This window comes from Leuciscus leuciscus (genome assembly GCF_965113295.1).
Source record: "Leuciscus leuciscus genome assembly, chromosome: 2".
NCBI lineage: Eukaryota > Metazoa > Chordata > Actinopteri > Cypriniformes > Leuciscidae > Leuciscus > Leuciscus leuciscus.
Window position 1 is genome coordinate 14,429,914 of NC_138726.1, and position 21,019 is coordinate 14,450,932.

A 21,019-nucleotide genomic window follows, 5' to 3' on the forward strand; every position below is an offset into this window, starting at 1 on the left:
CATTGGTTCTCAATTCTGGTTCTATAATAATACTAATAATAGTATTAAATATGGGATGTGCATTAAATGATTTTAATGCATGACATGGAGGCAAAGAACCATGCGACATGAAGCGAAGTGGTTGCTTCCGCGGAATGCATTCAAATCGTTTAATGCACAGATAGCCGTGGATTATCCTGCTTATACCATGGTAATTTGCCAACATTGAAAACTTAAAGCTGTTGTTGATGCCTGCCTGTACTGCCATATTTAACCGGAAGAGTAAAAATGGCGGTTATTTCCATTAGTTACAGCTCCTTAGTTCTAGCATTCTGCCCACTTTGAATCAGACACATAAAGTAGTGCGTAGATTACATTTATTTGAATGAATGAATTATAGCATTTATTTTAATTAATAATCGAGAGAGAGACAGAGATATGCGTATGTGAATTACCGGCGTCTGTTCAGTGTCTCTCTCTATTAACAACAAAGCTGTGAGTTTAATTACTTCAAAACTAGCGATGTTACCTCTTTGTTGCTGATAAATACTGTATGATGTAGCGATTCAGTAGCGAAGCTATTTTATTATTAAAAGTCACAGGGTGAAGATATTCCTTTTGAATTACATTTGATAGAAGTATGCAAAAATTCAAATGCAACCCAACACAGTGCAATTAACACACCTGTGCTCAATAAACCCTTTAATGCACAACAGATTTTTAAAAGAGTGTTGTGTCTTCTTTATAAGGGCCAAGGACAGCAGATGCTAGGTCAGGATTTCTTGAGACCAGTGCTGTTATTGTCAACTAAAACCAAAACTATTCAAAGTCACCGTTAAAACAAAGCTGAAATAAAATAAAATATAAATATTAGATGAAAAATGGATGAACTGAAATAAAATAATCATTAAGGGGAGCGTTAAGTTTCTGTGCTCCTGAATGTTTGTTTCCACAGCGTGATCTCCGAGTGACGTATGCGTGTGTGTGCTTCCATGAAAACAGCGTGAGTGACGTATGCGTATGCGGATGTGTGCTACAATGAAAACAGTTTTATTGCACACCTTTCAGCCAATCAGAATCAAGTATTTAGACAGACCATTGCATAATACAGGCCTACAAATAAGCACAGCAAACATTTTTGAAAAATCACAATTACATTTTTTTTCCCCAAAGTTTTTTTATTTTATTCTGTGGCAGGAATAAGCTTCCATACTATACTGTAGCATTGGGAAGCGACACCCTCTGGTGTACTGCAATAAGAACAGACTCCATCCACTGCATCCAGTTAAGTTCTTTGTGGCATTGATTATGGTGTTATGTAATGTTAATTGATTTGCTCTGTGTGTTTGTTAAACAGGGCACATTTCTTCCTCATCCTGGAGGGACTCTACTGCCCACTGTGCCAAGTAAGACTCCTACAGCCAGTATATCTCTTTACAACCTCTCCCTCATTCTGCATATCCCATAGTGAAATACTTAAAGGGTTATTTAAGGAGTCTCCATAAGAAAAAGAAGTACACTTTAACATGCTTTTTAAAAGACTACTTATTATGGACTACTTATTAAGTGTGAACAGAATGAAATCTTTTAGGGCATTAAATTGTATGTTAATTTATATTAAATTAACTTTAGAGTGTTTTTTGACCCACTTTAGTAGGACTTTAGTACATCTTTATATATAGTTTTGTAATAACTTCTATTTTCTTTGAAATATTAGTGTACCGCCGAATGTACTGACAAGCATTTATGATATCCTAAAATATTCTTTAATGTATACACTATAGTATATATATATATATATATATATATATATATATATATATACACACACATTATGTAAGTTAAATATATACTTAAATATATTTGCAATTATACACTTGTAATGATAAAGTTGCAATTTAGTACATTTAAAATATATTAACTTTAAATATAATATCCATCAACACACTACAGTTAAAATTATAATCAAGTATTACATGTACTTTAGTATGTTACTCAACACATCAAAATAAGTGTACTTCTTTAAAACATGACAGAAGATTATTAAAGCAATGATTTAAAATGTATTTTAAAGTAAACTTTTTATTTGACATGAACTGCTTTTTTTTAAATGTGTTAAGTCATAAAAGTGTTCTCTCTTTAAGTACACTTAAGTGGCCTTTTATTTAATTAATATTCTATTATCTGTAAATATAGTATTTTAAAATATACTTTTAAGATTTGGAGTGCACATTCAATACAATTAAGTGCACTTCTTTTTCACAAGTGTCTGGACACCTCCCATATTCATTAAAGGGATAGTTCACCCAAAAATGAAAATTCTGTCATCATTTACTCACCCTCAAGTTGTTTCAAACCTGTATGAATTTCTTTTTTCTGCTGAACACAAAAGAAGATATTTTGAAAAATGTCTGTATCCAAACTTCCATAGTATTTTTTTTTTCCTACTATGGAAGTGTTTGGTTACCGACATTTTTCAAAATATCTTATTTTGTGTTCAGCAGAAAAAAGAAATTCATACAGGTTTGAAACAACTTGAGGGTGAGTAAAAGATGACAGAATTTTCATTTTTGGGTGAACTATCCCTTTAAGTAATACACAGCGCATTTTAATATAAATAATATAAAATTAATATAAAGTGAGATTTATATGTGAGGAACGTACAGACACACTCTCAAAGAAGCAGGTGTTACTTCAGCAGGTGAAAATTCAGCCCCTCCCACTGGACCAGCCACCAATCAGCAGCCAGTGGAGATCAGCGACTTATCTTCGACCAATCAGGATCCATGGAAGCCCTTATCTGAACATTCACAGACCAATGAGGAGGAGCGATCTGAGGGATACATCTCCTGTCTGTCTGATCTCCTGGCACACTACAATCCTGCTGGGAAATCAGTCAGTAGCAGCGTTTATGAGGCGATGACATCATCCAGACGCCCCGTTCACACAGTACACACTGTCCTCTATGAGAACTGCCTCCAGTGCAGGAAAGGAGAGGGAAACTGCCGGCTGCTTAGACTCACGCCTCCATCCAGACTCTCAATTTTTGTCCAGGACCAGAGCAGAGAACTGAGTAGAAACAATTCGAACATCCCAGAGTCTGTCTGCTCTTCCATTGAGTATCCCAGTAGGCCAGTCTCTCTGCAACGAATACCTGAAGAAGGTAAGAGAACGTCAACCCCAAACCTCTCACACTGGACTTTGTCTCATCTCTAACCCAACTCAATCTTCTCTTCCTCATCACTCCAGAAGTCTGTCTAATCGTATTAATAATTAGCTTTACTCTTCTGCAAAACCCATCTATATTGTTGTTTTCCATTCGTCGTCTTTGAGGATTTGAATGGTGAAGAAGCTCAAGGACTTGAAAGCGAGTTCGATACAAGGTTGATGTTGGAGATGCATGTGTCATAATAAGTTATTTCTGACTTCTGAGCTAAAATGTAAATTTGTATTTTTGTTAAAATGTAAAAATGTATTTTTTTTTCAAAACTTACATTTCAATATTAGAGAACAAAAACACTTATCATAAAAAATAAATAAAAAACCCGGAAAAGAGAGCAAGCATCAAGCCAGGTCAGAAAAGTATCGCATTTTCTTTCCATAAAAAGAAACTTACTTAGAGGTAAGAAAAGTAACGCATTACTTTCCATAAAAAGTAACTAAGTAGTTACTTTTTTATTGTAATGCAATATTTTTAATAGTAACTTTTCCCAACAATGGTATTTATCCATCATACAAATAAAGACATCATCTAGCTCCTTATTGTCAGAAACATCATAGTGTAAAAGAAATGCTCTACCAGGATAGGATACTTACAGTTAAACACATGACATACTGACTAAATATGTATTACAAGGGTAATAATGATGAATAAGTTTTAAATTGACTTATTTTATTTTATTATTAAACAAGAACTTATTGGGCACCGTCCAGAATTACCATTCATGTTGAGTGCTAACCGTCTGTCATTAGCTTTAATAATTGAATTGTTACTAGCAGTGATGAATTTATCTTAAATTAATTTGTACATTTAGTATCCAAAATACTAACCCCTTGTAGATGGTTGAGGGAGATTCCAACTCATATTGTAGTGTATTTTGTAAGATTTCACCAAGAGCAACACATTGGAAGGAATATGTGTTCGATAAATTTTATCTAGATTTGATGTACCTAAAATAACCTAGTCTGTCACTGTCTAAAATAACTTCAATGTAGACTAATCTCTCAAAGCTGATATGTGTGATCAAGATGGTAATAAAGTTGAACCAAGATCAATAATGTGCCAATGTGTATTTGGGATGCATTTATATCTAAAGTTTGAGAAATACTAATTAAATATTCAGTATGATGGCCGATATTATAAATCAATACGCTTTGACTGTTTTTTTAAATTGCATTCATCATTCAAGGCCCGAAACATATTTTATGCAAATGTGTTAATGCAAGCACTTCTTGCTATGCACAATTCATAATTGAACACAAGTACTCGATTTCACAAGGAGCACTAGATATGTTCCTCTACACTTGTGAAAAAGTACTCATGTGCCCTTGTAGTGTTCTTTATCATAAAACTTTTTTTTAAACTGCACTTGCAGTTAATGAAAGGGTTCCCACGGGTCCTTGAAATCCTTGAAAGTGTGTGAATCTGAAAAGAAAATTCAAGGCCCTGGAAAGTTTTTGAAGATAAACATGCATAGATACATGTCCTTGAAAGTGCTTGAATTTATTTTGTGCAAGAAGTTTTCTGGAAAAAAATTCCATATTATTCCCTCCGGTCTGCTAATGTGTTATTTCGCCAACACTTCGTGGCCTATGCACACTAGCTTGCCTGATTTACGTTAGTTACGCACATTTACGCGTTACGTTAAGTGTTTCCCGCGTGAGGTACTTTGTGTTGTACGTTGCCATGATGTTCAAGTGCACAAAACTACTACGATGGCACCTCAACATCAAACGTGTCCCCACATTAAGTCCTTGAATTTGAGGGTGTTGGACCTGGACAGTCCTTGAAAGGTCCTTGAATTTGAAATTAACCAAGGTGTGGGAACCCAGTGAAATAAAAGGCCACTTATGTGTACTTAACCCTTTCATGCATATAGGTCACTACAGTGGACAGCTATTAAAAAAGCATTTTCTTGAATTTGCACGGGTTTTGATGGCATAGTTGCACATCGACCTCTACAGTGGATCCTGGTGCATCATCCTATACATTGCAACCAAGTGGCAAGCCGTTGTGTGTCGATTTTTTCCATTCCTTCTATCCTAGGAGACTCTTTTAGGTAAAAATATATATATATATTGCAGCATCAAGCAATATCTTTTTTTAATAATACATTTTATCACAGTAAAATTTTCCAAGTTTTGATTTTAGATTGGAAGAAAAATCTGATTAATCATCTGTCCACTATAGTGGACCTCATGCATCAATGGCTATGTTTCAGCTACAATTCATACTTATACTGTGAATTTTTTTAATTTTTTTTTTAATATTTATTCTGCAGTGACTTTTTTTGACTGTAAATAAATGTATTTGTATTATTAGAATGTAATTTTCATTGACATCAAAAAAAGTAATGTGATTACATAATGTATGTGACTTGTAATGCATTACTTGTTAGATCAAAAAGTAATCTGATTTCGTAATGCACGTTACTTGTAATGCATTTCTTTACCTGTAACATCAAAAAGTAATCTGATTACGTAATGCACATTACTTGTAATTTATTACTTGTTAGATCAAAAAGTAATGTTTACTTATGCATGTTGCTTGTAATACATTACTTGTTAGATCAAAAAGTAATCTGATTTCGTAATGCACGTTACTTGTAATGTGTTTATTTACTCGTAACATCAAAAAGTAATCTTATTACGTAATGCACATTACTTGTAATTAATTACTTGTTAGATCAAAAAGTAATCTGATTATGTAATGCATGTTACTTGTAATACATTACTCATAACATAAAAAAACTGATTGCGTAATGCACGTTACTTGTAACACATTACTTTACTTGTAACATCAAAAAATTAATCTGAATGCGTTATGCATGTTAATTGTAATGCATTATCCCCAACACTGCTCATTTCAGATGAGATTGAAAAAAACTTATCGCTAGGTTTTCTCAGAGGAGGGCTATGCTAGAAATGTGTCCATCTTGAACATAATCAGAATGATCAGCTAATAAGGGTAAATTGACATACTCTGGTACAGGGGAGCATCTGAGTGGTTTTCACAGTTGTACCTTGACAGTCTGTAGAAATTTCTGATGGAATCACTTCCTCATGTTCTGATATCAAAGATAACGCGAAGTTCAACTTGTGTGAAGTTCAATTGCCTTTGCACTATTTCACATTTACATTTTTTGTATATATTTTATAGTTTTCACATGATTTGATATCATTTTATTGATTAGTTTGTTAAATACACATACTATATCTGTTTGATTATTGTATTATGTTTAGTACAGTATCTCTTCAGTTTAAACCATGAACGCATGCTGTCCGCTCAAGTGGACATCTGAAAATGTCTTTGAAAAATTTGTAAAAAATGAGCAATAAAATAAAAACACATAGGAAAATAAATCCTGACTGAGGTTATCATAATTCATGCATGAAAGAGTTAAAGAGAGAACACTTTCATCACTGTCTTTAAACACGCTTAAGTACACTTTTAAAAAGTGCACTTTGTAATAATGTCAAACTGAAAGGTTTAAAGTTTTTTTTTTTTAATTAATGTTTTAAATATCTTTAGTCATTCTTTAAGGTGCTTTTAATTTCATCTAATTTCACTTTTAAACAATACATTTACATTTAATTGCAGTTAACATGCATTACATTCAGTTCACACAGGTTGCAAATTCTTTTAAAGTATATTATTTTCATAATAAGTACTTAAAAACAAAAAGTATGCTAAAGTGTACTTGTTTTTGCAACCAAGTTGAATAATAAAACATCCAGCATGAACATTTGAAAATGACTTGCCCCTACACTAGTTTACTTTTTTATTTTTTATAATCGCTAACACACATTTCTCCATACTTAGGTCACTTTTTCTAAATGCTTTACACTGAGCACAAACATTATACAAAAATGAATAAGAAATTTGCTACATTTCTACCCGTAATACCATATTGAAATATAATATGACTCAAAAAAATCAAATAGTATCAAAACTATTAGATGTAGATGAACACCTACACAAGTGTTAGTCTTTCAATTTCATTACCATCTATACAAAAGGGGAAAACTTAGGAATAATTTTGTTCTGTCTGTAATATAAACATGGACTATGTAACATACTGCAGTGAATTATAAGCAGTAGAGAGTGATAGTATTTCATTTTTTAGACCCGAATGTATTTCAATATTACTGCAGAAAGGTGGCAAATTGCTGTCTTATTCAATTTTGTTAGGTTTTGAACTTAAGTTTAACAGTTTTGAAAGAGAATGCAAACATGTGCAAATTGGCCTGTAGGTATATTGAGTTTTGGTGGTGGTTGTGTTTAAGTGAGAAACGTTTTTTTGTCATTTGAAAGATGTAGTCATTGAATGCATTTTGTGCCAAAGCAATGATAAATAATCCACAGTTTAGTGCACATAAACTGCTGTTGTGCTCACTGTTTAGAAAGTTCTGAAAAAGTGACCTAAGTATTGAATATTGTGTTCTAGCGATAATTAAAAATTAAAAACTGTAGTGCTTTAATGTTATTGTGTTTCTTCTTAGGTGGAATGAAACTAAGCATATGTTTATGTAAACGGACCTGCACACTCCTCTCTTTTTTTTTCGCACCTTCTTCTGACCAAAACCTACAGTGTATAATTTTCCATGCAAATCAGCCAGGAAAAACACAATTTACTGAAGACAAAACATACCCTTGTCACTCATACTGTATATTCTGACCTTGTGCTATGATTATCTTGTGCAGATAACAAAGAGAGAATCTGGGCAGAAAAAGGAAGAACAGATCCTGCCTATGAAATTATGGATGGTCGAACAACAGAGAGGAGTCCAGAGGTGAAGATATTCCTTTTGAATTACATTTGATAGAAGTGTGCAAAAATACAAATGCAACCCAACACAGTGCAATTAACACACCTGTGCTCGATAAACACTTTAATGCACAACAGATTTTTAAAAGAGTGTTGTGTCTTCTTTATAAGGGTCAAGGACTGCCGATGCTAGGTCAAATTTTGACAACTAAAACCAAAACTATTAAAAGTCACAGTTAAAACAAAGCTAAAATAAAATATAAATATTAGATGAAAAATGGATGAACTGAAATAAAATAATAATTTAATAATATAATAAGTCTAAGTTGACGTTGTCATGAGTATGTTAGTTTCATTGTGTTTTGGTTTGGTTCTCATCTGTTCTTGTTTGCCTGGTTTCCCAATCCTTGATTGTTTCTATGGTTAACTTAATGATTATGTTTCACACCTGTCTCTAGTTTTGTTGATTAGCCTCCTTGTTTATTTAGGCTACGTTTACACGGAAACGATCTGAAGAGAAAACGCAAAAGTGATCACTTTTTATTCTGCGTTTAGACGAGCGTTATGGGGGGGAAATCTGCGTGCATATGGTGACGCAAAAGTGTGTGAAATTCAATGTAGTATGCACTCCAGGCGGCTAGGTGGCAATGTGAAGCACTGATCGGTGCCTCCACTGTCTAGCAGACTTTTGCGTTTTCACCGTTTAGACGGAAACGCGAGGGTGGAGCGTTTTTAAGATTTGCACTCTGGAGGGTGGTTTCACTTTTTTGCGTTTTTAAGCCCCAAAAACGCTGTCGCCATCTAAACGAAAGGCACATCTGCTAAAATATTTTTACGTTTTCACCCGCGAGCGTTCTCATGTAAAAAGGGCCTTAAGCTCTTAGTTCCCTTTGTTCAGTGTTTGGATCAGTGATCTCCTGCGTGTTACCTTTTGGATTTATTATTAAAGACTGTTTGTTGGTACTTATGCCGAACATGGATGTAACGACTGGACCGATCAAACACACCATTGTTACACTTAATCTTCACAACTCCTCACCCAAGCAGACTCCCTGATGTCTGGTTGCCCCACTGTGAATTATCACCCTTTTACTCTACTCATACACTTCAAAGACACTTGGGACATTGATTGTTCTCAATAAGAGAACAGTACAGGCTACAAGAAACAAACATGCAGTCCCATAGAAATGGAATTATCTCCACTAATCCATTGACACATCTGTCTAATGAATGAACATGCATTTCACCAGTACATTTTTGTGTATTATTACTGTTTGTATATTTTCTTTTTATATTGTATAGTGTTATGCATGCCTGATGCTAGAACTACTAGTTAGGGCTGTCGCGGTGAAGGAATTTCCCTTGCGGTAATTTTGAGTGGCTCAATAGCGTGATATGTGGCATTATCTGCATTTATTTATTTTGATTTATTTTGATTTATTTGTTGCTATATAAATAAGTGTTATGATGTGGTCAGCATGCACAAAAATGAGGACATTTTCAGTAACCAATGTAACCGAAACTAAACAGCGTCTCTGCGCATTGAAAAGCTGTCACTCAGCGCACAGTTACATACGGTAACAGACTGTCTTTGAGTTAGTCAACCGTTCATTCAACGAAAAACACTGATTCATTAAAATATAGATGTAATGAAACAAGGTGTTAATTATGTTTAACTTTGAGCTCCACTTTTCAAGGCTCAGCTGACCAGCAATGCGTCGCATGGGTAACGCTGAAGCTGATGCTTCACTTAATAGAGACCAATGGCATTGAAAATAGTTGTACGACTATTTACACAAATATATCCTTCTCAGTAGGCTACGAGTTATGAAGGAAGAGAACAGCATCGAGAGTTGATGGTTCCGGCGCCGTCCTCTGATTGCAGTGTTGTGACTGAAATAGCGCGCGCGGGAGCACATGCGCAAAACAGTTTTGTAAAATTATATATGATAAAATAAAAATGATTCATGTATCATTTACAAAACTTTTTTGCTCTTATGCTCCTGTGCGCACTATTTCGGTCACAACACAGCAAGCAGCCACACGGCATAGCCTAAATAGTTTATGGTGTTCCTTCTCTGATGATGTCAGTTTGACTGCTTGGGTTGAAACCACTCCCCTCAAACCGTTAGTCTGCTATGAGCAGAGATGGAGAGGAGGAGCGCTAAAGCAAATCCCTGCCCTCTGTTCAATATTCCTTTTCACTTGGAAATACGTCACAACACTGGAGAAAAGTCGTTTGCAACTTCCGGTTCATGGGGACTTTAAGATTATTACGAGGACATAAAAGATCACAATCTCTACGATTCGCTTGAAAAGTAGTGGATGTCTTCAAGATCGATCACGATATAAAATCGTCAGATCGCCTACCCCTAGTCACAACTATGTTCGTTTTTTTGTGTTTTGATTTGGTTTGGTTCTGTTCCTGTTTGCCTGAGTAACCATAGAAACAAACAAGGATCAGGAACAGTTTGTTATGCACATCTCTAGTCCTGTTGATTATCCTCCTTGTGTATTTAAGCCCCTAGTTCCCTTTATTCAGTGTTCGGTTTTGTCTTAGTTTAAATGTGGTTGTGCTATTCTGTTTTCTGGTTGATCTCCTGCGTGTTACCTTTTGGATTTAATATTAAAGACTGTTTGTTGGTATTCCTTCATCATTGTGTGCTCATCACAGCCACATGGTCTAATGTCATTAGGAATTAGCATTTTAAAAATACCTCATATTTAATCTCTTTTCATTGCATGCAATGAAAAAAGAAACAATGAGATTTTTTCCTTCATTTAATGACTTGTGCATCAAAGGGTTAAGCGATACAACTGAATACATAAATACAACTGAATGCCACACGCAACAGTGTGTTATTAGCAGGCAGTCACCTGAAAACTGCATTTGTAAAGCATAAAGGCTGAACCTGCATAGACAAGTTACAGATTAAACTGGTGTGGACATGTTACTTTTAAACAGGAATCGGGACTAATGAAGGTGTGTTTTTCCATGGATGAACATCTCTCTCTCTCTCTTTCTGTGACAGTTGGAGGAGGGGAGCAGGTTTGAGCTCATAGACAGCTGTACTGCTTCACAAAGGGTTTCTCATCATCTCACTGAAGGTGAACTCACTTTGCCCAAGATCTGTGGTGTTTTCTGTAGATGTGTGTGTTTGATGTGGGTCTGATCTGTGCGTTTCAGGTGGAGTGTTTGCGTTTGCAGTGGACGGATCAGTGGTGACGGACAGGCTCAGAGGAGATGCAGCAACATACGTGAATATTCCCACCAGCCCCATGTCCAAAAAACAGCTGCATTACATGGAACTAGAGCTGCAGGAGTCCAGCACGGCCATCAGAGGTGCAAAACAAGCAAATAATAATTAGTATTGTGTACACATCAACACCATATATATATAGGGAGGAAGTGGCGGGCACGGAGGCAGTTAAGCGGGCTGAAGCGAGGCTGAGACATGGCATGTTGGTAGGCTCTGTGGCAGCTGGACGAGCCGGGTTTGGTAGGAGAGAGACGGGGAGAGAGAGAGACGTCAGCTGATCCAAGGGTTAGATCTCGGAGTAGGACAGTGGCTATGTGCAAGCAGGGAGCTTGGACTAATTGGGACCATACAACTGCACGTAAGATCACCTGGGCAGAACTTTGGAAGACAGAACCAGCTAGACTCAAGTTTCTGATCCAGTCAGTGTATGATGTCCTTCCAAGCCCAGTCAACCTGCATTGCTGTGGTTTAGCTAATACCCCAGCATACCCACTGTGCCTGGCAAGAGGTTCCTTAGAGCACATCTTGAGCTGCTGCCCAAAAGCCTTGGGAGAGGGGAGGTAGAGGTGGTGCAATGACCAGGTGCTGAGGGAAGTAGCTGACACCATCTGCATTGCAATCCAATAGAGAAACATCAGGCACAACATCGCCTTCATCAGGGTGGGAGAGAAACCTCAGGTGGCTGCTAGCCTCAGCTCATGATTGGCTGCTGAAGGTTGACCTAGGGAAGCAGGTGAAGTTTCCAGATAACATTGCAAGGATGACACTCAGCCCAGATTTGGTCTTAACATCTGACTGTTCCAAGCAAGTTGTCATGTTGAAACTTACTATGCCTTGGGAAGGCCGGAGAGAGGAGGCCCATGAGCGCAAGAAGGCCAAGTATCTTGAATTGCCAGAGGAATGTTATGTAGAAGGCATGGGTGGAGGGCCCGCTGCAGGGGCTTTGCAGGACAGTCTCTACATCGGACACTCAGTCTTCTTGGCATTAGAGGGTTGCAGGAAAGAACCGCCACCAAGAACACCACAGAAGCTGTGGAAAAAGCATCAAGGTGGATGTGGATCAAGAGGGTGATCCATGGGGTAGTGCGCTACTTGGACACAAGCCGGGGACTGATCACACCCTGCTGGGCCGCCCAGGCTAGGGTGTCTGAAGATCTAAGACCCGAAACGACCTATGACCCTGGGTTTATCACTGATGATGTGACTAAGTTGAACCATTGGGTGTTTCAGAATCCATAAACTTGCAATTGCAATTGCAAAAAAATAAAAAGATAATTCTCAGCTGGTGAGATAGTCGCAGTTACCTTTTTAATGTGGTATACTGGGGCAGACACAAGCTTCCATAATATGAATTATTCATTATTAAGTTAAACAAACAAAGCACCTGCTTTCAAGTCATTCACAGTCACATTCAAGATACAACCTATCTGACAAAAACTGATTTTTTGGTCACTTTGATGCAAGTACAAACATCTGAAAATATCAATTTCACTAAATACAGTGTATTTATATATTGTTTATCATTATTTATTTGTAAATGGCTATTGTAGTTATTTAAAATAGGTATCTCTGTGTTTTTTGCTAATATATATATTTTTAATTAAATATAATGTATTATGTAATTTATTCCTGTGATGAAAATCTGAATTTTCAGCATCATTACTCCAGCATTCAGTGTCACATGATCCTTCAGAAATCCTTCTAATATGCTGATTTGCTGCTCAAGAAACATTTCTTATTATTACAGCGTTTATTTAAAACACAATTTTTTTGTGACATAAATGTTTTTACTGTCACATTTGATACATTTTTAAGTATGAGCCTTTCTGAATAAAAGTAATATTTTAGTAATATAATAGTGAATATTTTAAAAGTAATAAATTTAACTTTTTCAGGCCAACATCACCATCTGTCTTATTCTGGTTCTGTTCAGGGAAAAGCTCCAGTAAATACGCTCAGATTGACATCGCAGCGACCGAGGCGGCTCACAGAGCAGGTACCCAGCATGCATTGGGGCGAGAGGAAGGGCTTCAGAGACTGGAGCAGCAGAGGAGAAGACGAGGACTGAAAGAGGACTGAACTGAGAAACACTTCATCTGGAGAGTTCATGATCGTCTCTTGCTCTAGACAAACTGACCAAAACACTGCATTTATGTGATGACAGTAAAACACAAAAATAGTGTATGTATCTACAGAAGTTTCCACTCATTTTCTTATATAGTCGACTGTGGATTTCACTATGTAGTGTGCAGTGTTAATCATAGCATATACACAAGTGTTTTAAATACAGTAATGTACAGTAATGAATACAGCTCACACACACACACTGCTTAGATGAACGTTAAACTCACATTCAGTGTACAGTAAGCTGTAAATACATGGATTGATAAAATATCTGTATTCTCATGTTAGATTAATATGTGCAATGCACAGAACCAAAAAATGCATTTTTATTTATTTGTTTTATTTAAATTAATTTATTAATTTAATTTTAAAATGCGGAATATTACTTTCTAGTTGCATTTGTATTAAATATGCTGCATTTACTTTTTAGTCTTTTTATTAACCTAAATTAAAGTCTAGTCATGTGAAGACAATAATTTTACTGATTTTGTATTTTAGATTAATTTTGGAACCAGAAAATCATGCATTGCAGGTGTTCAGTGTCCTTTGTAGATCACAGCTGTATTTTCTCATAGTTTCAGCACTGAAGGAAGTGAACAGTTTGAACTGCGATATGAAAAACATATAATGCTGCTGCTGGATATTATATTAATCAAAGTTTTTGTGACAAAAGTAAAACAATAATGCTAATAATAATCGTTTGTATATACAGGTGTAAAATAAAAATAAAAACTAATGTTCAATACTGTTTCTTATTATTATTGTAAAGTTTAGTCTTACGTTTTATCTGGAGACGCAGTTATATTGTCTCGCCGCAAGAGGACAGCGTGAGGCTTTAGAAACGGCAGTAAATTTAAGGGAATAAGCCTGCCATGAACACGTGTGTGAACACACTATTTAGTGTGAAGCTGGTGGAAAATAGAAACATCTAGTATTATAGAATCATCTCCTCGTGTTCCTGGTGATTATCTTCAAGAGAAAGAAGGAACACTGGAGTTTGGCGAGGATTTCTAAACGTATCGACACTATGATGACCAACAAATGACGGTGTTTTAAAGAAATTAAAGGATTCAGAAAATAGTTCAACATCCAATCTGTTCTAAGGACGTTTTGATATTCCATTAAGTTACAGAAACTTTTTTTGTTTTGTTTTTTGTTTATGTTCTCTGGACGTTCAGAACGTCCAGTTTTTATTTATTTAAATGTTTTATTTAAATGTTTTAAAAACGTTCCATGAACGATGTTTGTGCTGACGTTGTGAGGACGTTATTAAATACCATAAACGTTACTGTAAGAACTTTTAGCCTTGAAAGCATTGCCAGAACCTTCTGAGAATGTTGCCTTTTAGCTAGGCTAATAGCCTAAATGGATGGCATTGAATTGCACTGAAATATTTTCTGAACAGAAATAATTGGCACTGCATTAAAGTTTTAAATCTACACATAAGCAACATAATAAAGGTGACCTCACTAGGATTCTAGGACCGGATTCACGGAAATCTTAAGAAAGAAGTTAAGAAAAGTCTCATGATAAACTAGAAGTTTGTAAGAATGTTCCTTCTAGAAAAAAAAAAATAAGTTCTCAAATATTTTCCTTAAGAAAATGAAAGGCTTTGGTGTTATTTGATTGAAAGACGGGTAGGTCTATTGCTGAAGACTCGATGAATGAAAAACACCTAGGCTATAGTCCATGTTTTTAAACTGCCTGTAGATTACCGTAGTTATCATAATACGCGCCCAGACTACTGTCCTCGCGACTGGCTTTACGGGAGTTAATCACTCAGCGCTTTGATTTCACTGCATCGTATCAAGTTAAAATATTTTAAAAGAGCGTGTCTCAAGGTGCAGCGGTCTTTCCCATTCATTCGCGCTCTGTAGGCTATTTTCTTGCGCTCCCACTATGCGTCCTGTATGTGCGCTGCCTGCAGAGATGGTGCGTCTCCTCCTCATCAGCTCCGTAGTTTAGGGCTGCGTCCGAAATCGCACTCTCTTCTTGAGTAGGTCTAGGACTAGGTAGACCTACTTATACTTTGTGACCGCAAAAAAGTATGTTCTATTGTATGTGTGTCATCATCATATATATGTGTGTGTGTGTGTGTGTGTGTGTGTGTGTGTGTGTGTGTGTGTGTGTGTGTGTGTGTGTGTGTGTGTGTGTGTGTGTGTGTGTGTGTGTGTGTGTGTGTGTGTGGCCTACTCTATATGCCATCTTCAAGATCAGTTACTGAGTAAGGACAGACTACGCAATCATAAATTGACAGAGAGGTGAGTTAACACTATAGCAGACTGTAAATCATTACTCACTTTGAATTGTGTCCATCAATCTTAATGAGACAGCGAGAATGTGTGTGTGTGTGTGTGTGTGTGTGTGTGTGTGTGTGTGTGTGTGTGTGTGTGTGTGTGTGTGTGTGTGTGTGTGTGTGTCTGTGTGTGTGTGTGTGTGTGTGTGTGTGTGTGTGTGTGTGTGTGTGTGTGTGTGTGTGTGTGTGTGTGTGTGTGTGTGTGTGTGTGTGTGCTAATGAGGGCGAGAGTGTTCTGGATTCTGCGTGGGCAATTGTAATAGATTCAGCAAAAAAGTCCTGCATAGATCTGCACAGTGCATAAAAGCAATTACCCGAATAAACATTCCCAAACAACACACACACACACACACACACACACACACACACACACACACACACACACACACACACACACACACACACACACACACACACACACACACACACACACACACACACACACACACACACACACACACACACACACACACACACACACACACAACCCGACTAAACACCAGCAACACTCCTACACCCCAACACTTCTGTCTCCTGAGAGTAGTAGCCTACAAGTAAACACAGCCATTATTTTTGAATAATAAAAATGAAGAGTCAGCTCATTGTCAGCTCGCTCAAGAAACTGAATAAATGAACTCACTCAACATGGACAGAGTCATGATGAAGAAAATAAGTTTTTTTGTTTTTTTGTTTTTTTTTGTGCGACACAGCCTTCATAAAAACTTCTCTGTAAATCTCATTACTGTTATTGATTACAGCAAAAACATTATATTTTGATATTGTCATTGTATGTGTAAAAATATGTATTTATTTGTATAAAGTAATGGTATCTGTACTATATGTTACCATAACCAGAGGCACCATTTAAAAACAACACAGTGTCATGTCAATTATGAATGGGAAGGGAGGGGGAGTATGTGTGAACATGATGATTTGTGCTTTTTCTATCAGTCGAAACTCGTGATGATGTGAGACTTCGCCTGTCGGAGAACGCTGCTGCTGTAACCACGGTAACGCTTCCACTTGGGCCATTGTGATGTCACAGAACCACACGGCTGCGCGGAATCGTGTTGGGCGACACCGGTGCGCATTCTCTCTCTCTCTCTCTCTCTCTCTCTCTCTCTCTCTCTCTCTCTCTCTCTCTCTCTCTCTCTCTCTCTCTCACACACACACACAAACACACACAGAAAGAGAGAGGGGCTGTGGTCGGTTTGAACTTCGCTCCTGGCCATAGGTAATGTCTGGGAATAAGAGCATGAAATTGGACACAGAGACGCGCTCTCGGAGCTCCGCCCCTAAATAACATCATCAGCATCATCATAGTCGGAAAGAAATTACTGGAGGGCACGAGAGAGGACGCACGCGGACTGTCAACCTGCTGTATGCGTCGCGCCGAACCGTCGCTTTCATCCATCACCTCTGAATGTAAGTCACATTTTTTCATTTATTCGATCAGTGAGTTTATCAATGTGTTTATTTGCTTTTAATATACAGTTCAGAAATGGTGCGTTGTACACTGCACATGATGCATTAATAGTGTTATTAAGAGTATGAGCATACAACGTTGCGTTAGATCAGAACTTACCTTCATATATCAGACGATTGATTATTTAGCCTATAACAAATCATATTTCGGCACACAGAGCTCAGAGGTCATGAGAATCACAGGTCTGTTGCATGTCAGACAGACTGTGATTATTCAGGTACAGCCATACCCCCCTTTAGTAACAGCATGATAAATGACAGCATTATTAGAAGTGACATTGCCACGCATGGAAAAATGTACTGATGATGTTCATAACATGAATGACAAATGACTGGGAGAGAGAGAATAACAACGCGACGAGCATAGTAAGGGGTTTAGAGAAATACATATGTTTTTATATTTCATTATTTACCTACATATATCCAAATATCAGTATTCCCAAAACAACAAATTAAACCAACTCCAATTTTCCATTATTATTATGATAATACTTATTAATACAACTATTATTTGTAATAATAAGAATATGTATTATTTTCAGTAAAAGTAAAACAAAATAAAGACAGATTTAGTACAGCTAACTAATTGTACTTACCAACTGACTCAACACTTCCAGTTTTTGTACTGCACTTTCTCCTGCACTATAGTTTCTGGACAATGTTTTATTTTTTTATTTTTTTTATTTAGCACTTAATTTGTATTTTTTCCAGCCACTAAGCCTATAAATGCTTCAATACAATATAAGGTCATACTAGTAAATCACTTTAATATGCTTTAAAGAAAATATGTAAATAAAAGACCTTTTTTAATCAGACCTCATGACTTTAATTCATTCTAGTATTCTAATATCATGATCATTGAGGAAGGAATAGTCTTGATATAGTGAGGAAGAAAAGGCTTTTAAATGTGTTGTAACACTGGCAGGAGTAGATCTAAAAATGTAACTATGAAAGTCCCATTCAGATGTTCAGAAGCATTGTTATGTGGCGATCTAATAAATGTAGGTCTTCAGAATTTTTTTTTATAGATAATAATGTCAAAATGATGGCAGTCAGTAGAATGGCAAAGGCAGTAGTATCGCTGTTGAAGAATTTGAGCTTTTATTTAGATCTTATTTTTGGTTATATAAGGTTCATGCTGTGAAACTACTGCGTAGGGGATGAGAGGGATGCAGACATGCTTTTGACATTGTGCTGTTTCACTGTGACCTTGAAAATGCAGACGCAGCTGTGAGTAAGAGCAAGTCAGCGATCGCAGATGCTCACAGATTCACACATTGCACACACACACACACACCATTTACTTAGTGCACTTGGACATACGTATTGCACGGACACTGACCTGGCAGCATAGATCTTGTTGGCTTTGTGTGATGTGTGATTAACCCCCACCCCACCCTTTCTGTGTGATTATTTTTCTCAGGCTAATATGAGGAAGCCTCTGGTGTGCTGAAGGACATCTGGATTCCACAGATTTATTGTACAAGTAGCATTCTCAGAATGCGCTAAGCCTAACCGTAGCGTAACAAGAGAGCACATGAGTGTTGAAGCAGAGAGAATGGCCATGGCCTCCGACGTGCAGCACAGTCAGATTGTTTGTGCCCGCCAGCGCTTATGGAGAAAACTCAGGCCAGCGCGGGTGATCAGCCTCCTCATCAGTCTTGTAGCAATAAGTGCAGTGGCCTTCTCGTGGCACTCTACTGCTCAGTGGGAGGGGCTTCAGAGCCACGCCCCACACAGAACACTGCTATCCACACACCTAGGTTACCACAGTAACCTCTCGGAGGACACGCCCATAGCCATGCGCTCGTCCGCAGAGTCAAACGAGAGTCAAGGGGACTATCCGACTGACCTGTTCAGCCTGGAGGACCGTCGGCGTGGCGCTGTCGTGTTACACATGTTCGGCATGATCTACATGTTCATTGCCCTTGCCATCGTTTGTGACGAGTTTTTTGTCCCCGCGCTCACAGTCATCACAGAGAAACTCAAAATCTCAGATGACGTGGCGGGCGCCACCTTTATGGCGGCTGGGGGCTCGGCTCCTGAGCTCTTCACCTCCGTCATTGGCGTATTCATTTCCCACAGTAATGTGGGCATCGGAACCATTGTCGGCTCCGCTGTGTTCAACATCTTGTTCGTCATTGGAATGTGTGCTGTATTCTCGAAGGAGATCCTGAACCTGACGTGGTGGCCTCTTTTCAGGGACGTCACCTTCTACATCATTGGCCTCATTATGCTCATAGTTTTCTTCCTGGATAACTACATCACGTACTTGGAGAGTATCAGCATGCTGCTCGTCTACGCCACCTATGTGCTCTTCATGAAGTTCAATGGGACGGTAGAGACTCTTGTCAAGAGCGTCACGAACAGAAACCAGGTAGTGGAAGTGGAGGCTCAGCCAAAGGTGAGTTGACAACATCTCTTCCTTCCTCTGTCTGTCCAACCACTGTAGACCCCCCCATTTGAAATGGGGATTGGATAAGTAATTTGGTCACTGGTCTGATTGTAGAGAGGTATTTCTGGGTAGGATTAGTGAAGTAATAGGAAATACCACAATGACCCAACCAGCTTCCCAAACCCAAAGATACCAAAGTTTGAAGACCAATGGATAAGCAGAAAAATGCAAATGATTAGGCCTATTTCTTTTTAACTACGCAATAGTAATATTGTACTAGGCCCTATACCAATAGCCGCTCTCAGCCCTTGAGGTCCTCATCGCAGTCCTCACATTGATGGCGTTGTGTAGGCCAGGGATCTACAACATCTGTCCTGGATGGCCGTTGTCCCGTAGACTTTTATTATTTGGTTAATAATACGTGGACAGTGATTGAAAGGTTATTTTGCCAGACAGCAGGATTTGGGGGACAGCAGAACATAGAGCTATCGGCATGCACAAGAGATCCTGAGGGTGATGAAGAAACATATATAAATTCTAAACACACAATACTGGACCCGAGTCAGAACTCAAATGTTGCCAGGCAACAGGTAATACTTGTCTTTATGGCATACACTCAGATACATATACATATGCTCATGCATGACTGTGAATATAGTTTTCCTGCAGTTTCCTGTGTTTTGGTTCTTCATTAAGGCATAAGCTCTTCATTTGTGATGCAGTAGTCATGGATGCAGCCGAAATAATCCTGCAGGCTTTGTGTAGCGTAATCCATTCGTCTCTGCTATTGCAACGAGGCCTCGACTAACAATAATCATGATCTAATTCTGCAGTTTAACCTTGAGCCTAATCCCTAACCCCTGCAGTAAGGCATCTTCAAGCACCACACGGGAAGTTTCACAATTTCCAAAGGAACGTCCCTTAAAAACCATTTGACTCTGGGTTGACGTCACTTTGTTTACCATCATTTACATTTACTATATAGAAAACTGTCTAAAAATATTGAGAATGATAACAAATTATACATCATTTGAAAGCTCTAAGAGTTTAGTGTCAATCTACGGTGTTACAATATAGACCTCCAGCAATAGTAATATTGTAATTTGTGCAAACGACAAAATGCAAAATCAACTTCATACCTTTGTTATGAAATAGATGAATCGATCCAATCCGTCGCACTTGGGTAAAATTTCCATGACAAGCATCCATTGAAAAACAGCACTTTCTGTCCACAACAGAGCTAAATCTGTGAAATATTGATATATTGTCCATTGTTTACATCAGATTTCACCTGAAAGATCTACTCTCCATCATTGTTCCTCAAGAAAATCTTAAGGTGGTTACTTAAAAATTGTAAACTGGGTATTTTTTGCTTAACAGAAACATGGTTAGATTCATCAGTAAGTGATAATGATATAAGTGTATAAAATTATAACGCACCTAGGAAGGATCGCAACAAACATGGAAGGGGTGTTTGTATTTTTATTAGATC

At 37.5% G+C, this 21,019-nt stretch overlaps 2 protein-coding genes across 10 annotated transcripts in view; both read left to right on the top strand.

The window, feature by feature from the left end:
• Window positions 1-14,096, top strand: part of dok7a (docking protein 7a) — a 34,353-nt gene extending 20,257 nt beyond the window's left edge. Inside the window, exons 8-13 of one of the 4 annotated variants that reach the window (XM_082151777.1) lie at window positions 1,337-1,385; window positions 2,666-3,142; window positions 7,904-7,992; window positions 11,000-11,075; window positions 11,155-11,310; window positions 13,161-14,096. In XM_082151777.1, coding sequence (XP_082007903.1) covers window positions 1,337-1,385; window positions 2,666-3,142; window positions 7,904-7,992; window positions 11,000-11,075; window positions 11,155-11,310; window positions 13,161-13,306 — 993 coding nt within the window. In that variant the 3' untranslated portion in view covers window positions 13,307-14,096. The remainder of the gene's footprint in view (window positions 1-1,336; window positions 1,386-2,665; window positions 3,143-7,903; window positions 7,993-10,999; window positions 11,076-11,154; window positions 11,311-13,160) is intronic. The other 3 variants (XM_082151778.1, XM_082151779.1, XM_082151780.1) reach the window with 3 other exon arrangements.
• A 2,719-nt stretch (window positions 14,097-16,815) lies between these two features.
• Window positions 16,816-21,019, top strand: part of LOC309485308 (solute carrier family 24 member 2) — a 114,233-nt gene continuing 110,029 nt past the window's right edge. For all 6 annotated transcript variants that reach the window (XM_082152108.1, XM_082152110.1, XM_082152111.1 and 3 more), the window contains exons 1-2: window positions 16,816-17,072; window positions 18,556-19,536. In XM_082152108.1, the coding sequence (XP_082008234.1) occupies window positions 18,670-19,536 (867 nt within the window). In that variant the 5' untranslated portion in view covers window positions 16,816-17,072; window positions 18,556-18,669. The remainder of the gene's footprint in view (window positions 17,073-18,555; window positions 19,537-21,019) is intronic.